The sequence below is a fragment of the Chaetura pelagica genome, unplaced genomic scaffold (assembly GCF_000747805.2).
Source record: "Chaetura pelagica isolate M959 unplaced genomic scaffold, ChaPel_1.0 scaffold10, whole genome shotgun sequence".
NCBI classification, from domain to species: Eukaryota; Metazoa; Chordata; class Aves; order Apodiformes; family Apodidae; genus Chaetura; species Chaetura pelagica.
In genome coordinates this window covers 105393-116452 of record NW_009952263.1, presented here as the reverse complement: position 1 = coordinate 116452, position 11060 = coordinate 105393, and the positions used below count along the sequence as shown (strand labels likewise).

Genomic DNA, 11060 nt, shown 5'->3' with positions numbered 1-11060 from the left:
GAAGCAAGGAGTAGCAGAGGAACTACTACACACTGACCCCAGACTCCTGTGCTCCTGCAGCCCTAGAGAAGAGTGGGGGGAAGAACTGAGTGTAGCCTTGGTGAAAAGGAGGGCAGCTAAGAGCAGGAACTGGGGGGGAAAGGCTTGGACTGAGGCTGAGCTTTGGAAATGGGAAATAAAGGCATTAACCTAAGCATTTAACTGTTACTCAGTAATTAAAAAAATATCCTAGCTTGTAATAAACTAAGTGGGGTGTAACTGCTGAGTCAAACCTGCTCTGCATATAACACAAGGATAAAGAGGGCTTTAGTTCAGCAAATAAAGCACTTTACACCTGATAGAAAGTAGATTTTATTTAGCATTATAAAGAACCAAGACCAATTCTGGTATTTACATGGCATTATGCAAACTTTTAAAAGCAAGCCTCTGATTATTAAGTGTAATAATTACAAGTAAAGAGTGAGAGAATATGTATTGCTTCAAGCCAAAATCAAGTTTTTGTATTCTCATACACTTTTACCTTCAACATCATTATTGCACTGAACCAACTCCTAAGTCTTCCATCCATGGGAGATGAGTTAGATTTTTGCAGTTAGCTTCTTTGACTGCTCAAGCAGTTCCCATCTTGCAATTGTTGAGAGATGAACTTCATCAGGCCCATCTGCCACGCGCAAGGTCCTTATGTAAGCAAACCTGTGTCGGAGGAGCTGAGTTAGGGGCAGGTCTCTCCTGCTGCAGCAGGAAGCCTGTCTGACAGCAGGAGTTCTTAGAACTGTATTTGCTATTACCATCCTTTGAACAGGCTCTTTGAAAGGAGATACTGCAGCAACACTGTTGAGGTGTGTGGGCTGGAAGTGCTGAAGGCCTGCTTTTCCCCAAGGCCATAAGGGATAAGACTGAGCCTTAGAAACATAAACTATCCTGCTGATAAGAGCAATTTTAGGTCCATTGCCAGCTTTTCTTTTTTTTTTTTTCTTGTAAGGGTAAAACAATGCAGTTACATTGGAATGGAGCTATAAAAGCAACTGGTTTAACAGCTTAAAGACACATGGACTGTTATTTGGGCTACCCAAGGTGAAACGGCCTGCACTGGTGTTATAAAACTGCCTTACAAAGAATGCTTAGAATAAACAGGTAAGTCTCCCTTTACTCACAGAAAAGCCAGTGGAAAATCCTGGGAAACTCCAGCTCCACCACACACTTGGATTGCACAGTCAATCACTTTAAGCACAGCTCGAGGGACAACCACTTTGGTCATGGCTACCTGTAGTTAGAAGAGAACTCGCATTATCAGCAATAGTGTCATAAACAAATGCAAATGTTTATGTAACAGTTCCCATAAAGTTTGATATCTCGTGGTACATTCCTTCTTCTAGGGATCAAAGGAGAGCTCTGCTGTTCCTGTTCCCTGGCTAAGGTAAAACTGTTTCCAGTCACTCAAAACTCACATTATTTTGAGACAAGAGAACAACACGTGAACTTCAGCTTTTAAACACTTTATCAGAATGATGTCAATGTTTTCAACTGAGAACATGTTGCAGTGATTAGTCAGAGGTACACCTTAAGGCTTAAGCATGTCTTAGGGCTTCACATTTTCAACATGAAGTTACGCTCTACAATTTGAAGGATAACTTAACAATATGTTTTAGCTTGTATTTCAGCCACTTGAATGCACAGGTATTGTATGCCCAAGTCTTAGGCTGGGCAAAAAATACTTACCTCTTTTCTTGCTTTTCTGTTGCCCACCATGTCGATCTTGCGGGCTGTTTGCAGCGTCAGCAGTCGAGCCTGTTCTATGCTAAGGCGGCATTCAGCGATCCAGTGGGCAACAACCTCCTGCAGAAACCGAAGCCAACAGACACAAAGCCACTTAATGCTGCTTTGCATGTCTGGGCAAACCTGCCCTTCAGAGACAGCTCTGTTTCTCAGCACGTGCATGTTCAATCATTTTAGAGACACCCTTGTGTGAATTAAAGCTAGTTTGAGGCGTGTCATTTGATGAGGGGAAAAAAAACCCCAATGATTCACAGGAATACTATAAATAAGAGCAGTTCTTTTCCTGGCAGGAAAAAAGGGGGGAAACTGCAGAACCTGGCTCACTCTTTATTTCCTGGTCAGCCCACTCTGCCTGGCAGCCATTTTCCTGAGGCCCTTCCAAGCCTGTGTTTTGCTCCCTGCTCTTCTTTTCCTGCTACCAGGACTGATGGCCATGTCTCTGTGTACCATGCCCCAGTATATAAAAATGGAGGGGAGGGAAGAGGAGAAGAATCTGTTTTTTTTCTTAAATTACTGGCAGGGGTGTGTTACACAGCCAGGCAAACAGCTGCAGGGTGGAGCCTGCTGCCTCTGTCAATTATATTTGACGATGATGTATTAGTAGCTTCCTCGGTCGAAGTTACAAAATTGGCAGCTCTTCCCTGCCCTCTTAGCTAAGTCCCTGCTGCCGCCCACATATCATAGTCAGAAAAAAAAACAAAAGGAAAGTGTTCATGTGACGCTTGTCAATGCAAAAGCTGTTTGGCGCCAGAGCCAGCCTCAGGCACAGGTTTCTGCTGGGAATGTAGATGTTGTAGCCTTGGCAGCTGCAGGAGGCACAGGCAGATGTGCAGCACTCCCTTCAGTGCAAAGTCTGGGTTCCAGCGCAGCTCATGGCAGGTGAAGGTGTTCAGACACATTCTTCTGACTGCTCCAGGGGGGTTAACTATGGGCCATATGGGTGTTGGTGACAGTCAGCCTGTTATTTCCAGTAGCCAACAGCCTCACCTCTTCCCTAGCTACCCCCAAGCTGTGAAGACCTTGGACTGCCTGTGCAATTGGCCCCCAGGTCTTCTCTGTGGCTTCGGTTTTACTTTAGCAAGCTTCTGAGAAACAGTATGCACCTCATCCAACTGTTAAGAATTCTAGGTTATAGTCCTGAATGGAAGTTTGGCAATAACACGACTGGAAAACAGATATGCAGGATTATTCCCTCTGCATCTGTACGAATAATTTTCTATAACCTGTGCCAGACACTAATTCAGTGTCTTCTTTCCGCTGCCTTTGCTTGTTTTTCCCAAAAATCATCCTATCTGCTGGATAAGACTGGAAAACACTTGAAATATGATAGGCCAACTACTAAATGCTGATGGTTCCTATAAAAAGCAGACCGTCGTCTTTTTATTATTCTACTAAGCTCTTGCATTTCGATGTCAGAACAAGATAAGAAAAAAAAAATCCCAGCTTGGCCTTGGTTTGGTCTGTGCTTTCGTAAGTACTAACAATTCATCAGGGAGATAAAATTTTAAGTCAAATTTAGACTCTTGAGTGTCTCTGGTAATGATGAACGGAGAGGTCTAGGTGACAAATTTGATACACAAAAATGGTGAATTCAGATTGTAACTACAGAAACACAAGCTGTATGCCTGAAAAAATACCTGCCCAAACTGATCAGTGAAAGCAGAGAAAAAAAAAACATGGTGCCAAAATCTGTATTCAAATCCAACTAAGGATATCCAGGGCATTTCAAGGAAAAAAAAAGTCCTGTAGGTTACAGTGGGAGTCTCGCAATGTGTTATTTTTCCTTTGCCACTTGCAACACTATTCAAGGTTAGGGCTCCTCTCTTATTGCAGTGGCCGTTATGAGTCACAAGGCTGTGTGTGGGCAAAAGAAAGGGTAATGTCTGGAGCATGTGCACTGAGACAGAGAGGGAGAATGCTTACGTGGTGATAGAGCTTTTTCCCGAAAGTCTCCCTCTGTGCTGCGCGCTGGCACAGGATCTGCAAAGCAGCTTCAGCCGCGCCAATGGACCTCATGCAGTGATGAATGCGGCCTGGCCCGAGCCGACCCTGGGCTATCTCAAATCCCCTGCCCTCACCTGGTTGGGAAGAAAAACAAGCACACATAGACTCCTTGATTCCTGCTTGAAATGATTCATGGTGCTGAGCAGAAGTGGTCTCATAGCACCAGAGCTAGAAGACAGCTTCTTAAAAGTTTACGTTGCAGAACTGTTGCTTCTTTACTCAACTAGATCTATACTGACACTGTTCATAATACAGCACAAAGGACACTTTAAGATGGTTTCTGAGAGGGTTTAATATACCTGATTTCATTTAAATGTTACTCATCTGACATTGAAAATTACATCTGTGAGATCTGGTATGAAGAACTGAGGCTTCCAGATCCATGGGCTACTCAAGAGAGAAAGCTAAAATAGCAGAGAGGAAATACTTATAAAATTCTGAACTCTTTGAAGTGAGAGAAGTAGAGCAAAGTTCTCCCTGCAGAAGGTCACAGAGCTGCCCTGCGCATTCTTTCTGTTTTTTTTTCATTTCTGCTAAGTCTGAAGGTACCCAGGCTTGCATGGCCACAGATTACAGCAGAACACTTTTAAAAAGATTTTGTAAAGACTATGAAAACTGGTTTTGAGGAAAGCACACCACTAACAGTGTCTGCTTTTCTCTGCCTTGGGAAGTGACTTTTGCATGACAGCCACAGCTGCCCTGCTCCCTTCAATCACCTTTCTGCTCTAAACAAGTTACATTCAAGCAGGAGGCAGACTGCTAAAGAAGAGTAGGCTCATGTTTGAGACTTCGGCTCAACTGACCATAGCTGTTTACAATAACTTATGGTGACTGATAAAATAAACCACCACTTCATAAAACTTTGTTAATTGCTGGAATGAATACTGAAACTCACCCAGTATTATGTTGGACACAGGTACTCGCACATCATTAAAGTGTATCTCAAAATGTCCTCCATGGATCTCATCTACACAAATGGAGAAAACACAATAGCAGGGGAAAACAATATTTATAATATATACAATATTTATTAGTATTACTGGAACTCCTGAGACTGCTAAAAATTAATACACATATAGCTGATAAACATTATCACCTACCCATGTACCCAAACACCGAGAGGGGTCTTATCAGTTTCACCCCTGGAGTGTCCATGGGAACAATGACCATACTGTGCTGCTTGTACCTGATCAAGACAAAATGCACAAGTCAGGATTAACTTTGAGCCTCCTTCCTGTCCCCTCCCTCCACTTTATTTTCTAGACAAAATTTAGCACTTGCATAAAGCCATTATGGAGATTTACCTGTACTGATTACAGCCCTCCTGCCTGCATGCAGTGTGGCATGCAGATTCAACACTCCTTGGATCAAGTAAAAACTTACTACTGGAATATAATGCACCGTGCCTGAAACATGACTACTTCTGTCACTTCTGTATCACCCAGTCCATTTCCTCCCTCTGCCTTTCTTTTTTTTCTTCAAACAGTATTACCATCATCATCACCACCTTGGCTCGCCTGTGGTTTAGAGAAAGAATCCTCAAGTTTAAATTCCTTCAGAATATTTAAGGTCAGTTATTAGTCACACAGAACTGGAAATCACATCCCAGGTTCCTGAATTCAGTCTCCAGTTCTAGCAAGTGCAGTATCACATAATCCCCTCAGTGAACCTCAGCTTCCAAGGGCTCAACAGACAACACTGTCTGTACAGAGACCAAACCATCCCCTATGCTGTAAGCAACTTACTGTTTACTGCTCAACAGAACCCAGCCAAACTACGAAGATAATCAATGGAATTTGTGCTAAAGTCCAACTTAGAGATCTAAATCTTCCTATTCTTCTGAATTACAAGCTGTGTGATTTTACTGGAATCAGTCATAAAGCATTTTGTACATCACTTGCATATGTTTTTGTAAAAGGGAATTTTAGTTTGGTAGTAAGAGTTGAACAACTATTTATTTCAGACTTACAGGAATTGAATAGTAGGTCTGATTTAGGATGTGCAATGCTGTCCGCTCACACAACTTCACATAATAAACATCCCATGTTTCAAGTTTAACTTTCTATACCTACAGATAACTTTGTGAAAAACTTAGTAGATAGCTAACCTCACATCTCTGATGTGCCACTTGTACTCATTCTATTCAGGGAAATTCTGAAATGTTTTGGGTTTATTATCATTTAAGCAAGCAATTCTGCCTCTTGGTAATTGTTTTATATACTATATTTACAAAATTATTTGTAAGCCAGAGATAGTTTTTGGTTAAATGACTGCTGCAGACTAAAACTAGTGTGACCAAAATAATGTTATTGGACCCAAAAAGATTTCCTGATCTAATTCATCACATCTCTGCAGGAACACTAGAGCAAGTATGCTGGAGGAGGGGAAGCCTGCAGACAAAAGCTGGTGACAGTGGAAAAGTTGGGAAGCTCCAGTCATCAGCAGCTGACAGCAAAACAGGAAATTGGTCAGCAAAGATTTCCCTAAACAGACACACGCAAAGGTTTAAATCTCCTCTGTAACTCACACGCACATCCAACCAATCAAGGCAATTAATGATATTTAACTTAATACAATTTTTGCAAGCCATGACTCCCCTGAGGGACAAGTTTTAGGTAACTCTTTGAATCTCCTAGGAATCCTTACCTGGATGCTGAGGGGTTTTTGGTCTTGCCCATTACAATTGCAACTTTGCAATTTGGGTTCCCAGCACCTTAACAAAGTCAGAAACACAAAAATAATTTTGAATAAAAAAATAATGTAGAATCAAAAGTTTCTTACAAATAAATCTTACTCCCTTCCTTTCGTGATACAGAAGCAAAAGCAGACAATCTACTGTGTTTATACTCTGAGTAATCAGATTGAAACAAAATACTTATTGCTTAACATGAAACGGGGAGTTGACTTGTTGGAAGGGGTACAATGAAAAGCAAAACATCCAATGCTCCAGGATGCAGCCCCACCATCTACTCCTATGAAAAGGGAACAAGAAGGTACTTGAAATGGAATCTAGTTAATTCTGTTTCCATTAGAGCTAAGCAAATAAGTGTGCCACAAAAGCACACCTGAAGGTGAGATGCTGCCATTTCAAAAGTTAAACTTTTTGAGACTACAAAGACTGGAAGAACTATGTGGGAATGAAATGCCAACTGCCTTATAACTGAATTATGTAAATAAGGTTCCCAAAAGACTACCACGATGACTGGTACTACTGCAGTGTAACTCCTCTGAAATGAAGGATTTTTTTCCCCCTTTATTCAAATGATTTTAGTTTGCACTTTAAAGAAAGATCTGAGTGGAAATTGTTAACTGAAAATAATCCACTAGCATTTCAAGCCATTCATAAAATCATTTGAGACATCTCTTTGTAGCATAAAGCATCTTAATGTACAAGTCCTAAAAGAAGATCCTACCATTGATTGAAATGGCCTCATATTTCTAAAAGCCTTAACCATAGAATCATTTTGGTTGGAAAAGACCTCTAAGATCATCAAGTCCAACTGTTAACCTAGCAGTGCCAAGTCCATGACTACACCACATCCCCAAGCACTACATCTACACATCTTTTAAATACCTCCAGGGATAGTGACTCTACCACTTCTCTGGGCAGCCTGTTCCAACCTTTTCAGTGAAGAAATTTTTCCTAATGTCTAGTCTAAGCCTTCCCTGGCACAACTTGATGCCATTTCTTCTCATTCTATTGCTGGTTACTTGGCAGAAGAGACCGACAACCACTTTGCTACAGTGTCTTTTCAGATAGCTGTAGAGAGCAATAAGGTCTCCCCTCAACCTCCTCTTCTCCAGATGCAAAAACCACAGTTCCCTCAGCTGCTCCTCCTAAGACCTGTGCTCTAGACTCTGCACCAGCTTCATTGTTCTTCTCCGGATGTGCTCCAGCATCTCAATGTTCTTGTAGAGAAAGGTCCAAAACAGAACACAATACTCAAAGTGCAGTCTCACCAGTGCAGGGGCAGAAACACCTCCCTGGTCCTGCTGACCACACTATTCCTGATGCAGGCCAGGATGCCATTGGCTTCTTGGCCACCTGGGCACACAGGTGGCTCATGTTTAACCAGCTGTCAACCAATACCCCCAGGTCCTTTTCTGCTGGGCAGCTTTCCAGACAATCTTCCCAAAGCCTGTACGGTTGCACGGGGTTGTTGTTGATTCCCACTATCGTTTTCTTTAAAAAAGGTTTCTTACCTTTTTTAAAGTACCAACACATGGTTTCATTCCTTTCCAAGTCTCACCGAAATAATAAAGTTAGGGAAAAGGAAGCAGAATTATACCTGACATGTAACAATTAGTGAATATTTTATCGCTATCTCAGTGCAGATGAAAATGAGATTTAACTCAAGATTTGATCTGTACCAACCCAGTTTTGAGGTCAGAAACAAAGATGAGTTTTTAACTTCTCTGGCAGCTGTTCTCACAAAGTTTGTGATCCTCTCGTCTACTCTATACAATCACCTGGCATTCAGCTGAGTTACTTCCTCCTAAGAACCACCACCATGATGGCCAAGAAGCAGAAGAGAGATTTATTCCATCCTGTTAAACACTACCTGTTTGGGGGGCCAGACTGCTGGCTGTTCACTCTCCTCTTTTGCAATATGCCATTAACTTCCAAGTAGGTTTATATTTGTGGCCCAAGAGCTGTACCCTGAAAAGACACATGCTATATTCTGAAGGGTTATTTGACTCTTCTGCTTTTCCACAGAAGGTAAATAATTGCACAAGTGGTATTTTCTAAACTACATCTCTCTTGAAGTGAGGTTTGCAACAAAAGATATTTTGACTTTCTGGAATCTCTACAAAAACTGTTCTGTAACAAATCCTCAAGTCACTTGCATGCTTCAAAAAAAGGAAAGTCTCACCGTGTTGTATGAAAAAATAATCAGAAGCAGCATTCACATTTAACTTAGTGAGCAGGTCACTGAGAACCAGATATCAGCTTAGATGCTATAAATCATTAGTACAAGTTTCTGGAAAGCTAATCATAGAATGGTTTGGGTTGGAAGGGATCTCCATCTATATCTAACCCCCTGCATGGGCTGGGACATCTCCCACTAGATCAGATTGCTCAAAGTCCCATCCAACCTGGCCTCAAACACTTCCAGGGATGGGGCAGCCACAGCTTCCCTAGGCAACCTGTTCCAGTGTCTCACCACCCTCATAGTGAAGAATTTCCTCCTAATGTCTAAGGGAAAGGAAGGGAGAGGACAGCCAAGGAAGGTGCAAGGAGGGGAAACAAACAGGTTCAATTACACCCGTTTCACAGGTGCAGAAGCAAAGATGACTGAAGCGACCTGAGCAGTGCCACTACACAAACAGGGGTAGGAAAAGGGACACAAGTTTCAGATGTACTTCTTCCCATCTGAGCACAGCAAAGGAAAGCAGATTCCTGGCTTTTCCACTCCTTGGAGTCTGAAGTTCTGAAAATACAAAACAAATTTTATGCAACTTTGACCCATAAACTCCAGAAAGGAGTTCCGGTCTTAATGTAAGACTCTGAAAGACTCCAGTGCTTTGGAAGTAATGCAGACTGCCTGGATGGAATAAATCCATTAATTTCTAAATATCATTTGGACATTACTTACAGAATTCAAACCAGCTGCTGGAGGATGGGGGAGAGAGACAGAAAAACCTGTCGTTTTGGCAGGAGGTAGAAATAGTTTTGTAATAAACTCACGACTGAACAAATAGAAACAGTAGAGATTTTAGAAGGTAATTTTACAGCATATTTCCATATTGATAAGCTTTTTAACAAGCTTTTTCATATATATGACTGCACAGCCTGTCCAAAACTTTTAAACCACAATGCTGCTACAGTGGGAAACATTGTTAAGTCTAACTAATACATTATAATTTTTGACTCCTCATGGCACTCACATAGGCAAAGATCCTAATCTTTGCTGTCTGGGGGTATAACATGTTTAAGATTACCAACCTTCACACAATCAATTTACACAGGTTCTTTCTGGTGCAGAGTATGAAATGTGGCACAGACTCATAGAGTACACCCTTTACTTAAAGAAGTTGACATATAACCTGGTTTCAGAAGCCAATAGCACTTAATTCTTGCAAACTAGTTATCTATCTTTCACTGTCTGGTCTTCAAATTTTTGGCTAAGATGACCAAAGCAGAATAATCTACTACTTGAATGCCCAGAATACCTATGACTCTTGCTCATGTTGAATGCTACACTTGTGAGCCAGGTGGGTTACCCCTTTGCTACAGATCAGGGGTCTGTGGTGAAATTACAGACTTGGCAGCTTCCTTGAAAGGCACTGATAAACACATGATCTGGATGCTCCTACAAGAAGAAACTGGGCAGAGTAGGGTGGATGGCAGCATGGTATTGTTTGTTGTATCCTTCTAAAGGAGAAAATGGGAGGGGACAGAGAGCAATTTCTATCCTCTAGCACAATGTATTCCATAGTTTCACCTTACCGTCTCCAGATAACACTGCTGGGTATCTGGCTCATGTCTGGTAAAGATTATAATGTAGCTGTGAGCAAACTGGCTGCAACCAGTAAAGACAGAGACAATGCAGGGGTTCTCCAGCTAACCAGCAAGGGCTATGCAGTCCTGCCTCCCAATGGGGCTGCTCCCCATTCCCAGCTAGAGCTCACAGTCTCAGATGGTGTCAGTAAGGACAGCTGCTCTCAACAATACTTAGGAATATTTTTTCCTGACCTTCATCCCACTTTTACACAGGCACAAGTGCTTCTTCAACAAGTTACATTGTCATTTTGCATTCCCTCTTAGGAAATATTAGTTATTTTTGAGCCTGTAGGGCCATACTGAAATCCTTGTATTACACAACAGTATTATTTCTCTACCATGACGGGAAGGTTCTGTCCTCCCTGCACCCTGAAAAGTTGTAAGGAGCTGAAGCACTGTAATCAACAGCACAGGATTTACATGAACTGCCTCCCCACGCCCTGCCCACAGGCACACTTAGGCACTGGTAACAACCATCTTTTCTGCAGACAACACACAGATATTTCCCTGGGAACTTACTCAGGTCTACCCTAACTGTTCTATCTTTTATGGGGACCATATTGAGACAAAGCCCATTCAGAACTGAGCAATTCACTTATTTTGAAGAGATATGGCTCAGGCCTCTAATCAACAACATGACTTGCAAGAAGCAGATGTGCTGGAAGCTACCCAAATGCCTTTCTTATCTGCCACTGTAAAGAACACCAGTGAAGTGCTGCGATAACTCAAGGTAAAAACCTTGCAGAAATATGCACAAATATTGTAGCACTCTTTC

At 41.9% G+C, this 11060-nt stretch overlaps 1 protein-coding gene across 1 annotated transcript in view; it reads right to left on the bottom strand.

Moving 5' to 3' along the window:
- Positions 1-578: 578 nt before the first annotated feature.
- The window catches only part of ACAD11 (acyl-CoA dehydrogenase family, member 11), a 31654-nt gene continuing 21172 nt past the window's right edge, over positions 579-11060 (bottom strand). The window contains exons 14-20 of the mRNA XM_010007591.1: positions 6427-6493; positions 4881-4966; positions 4676-4747; positions 3700-3854; positions 1720-1836; positions 1155-1264; positions 579-693 (exon numbers count right to left, since the gene is read on the bottom strand). Coding sequence (XP_010005893.1) covers positions 579-693; positions 1155-1264; positions 1720-1836; positions 3700-3854; positions 4676-4747; positions 4881-4966; positions 6427-6493 — 722 coding nt within the window. The remainder of the gene's footprint in view (positions 694-1154; positions 1265-1719; positions 1837-3699; positions 3855-4675; positions 4748-4880; positions 4967-6426; positions 6494-11060) is intronic.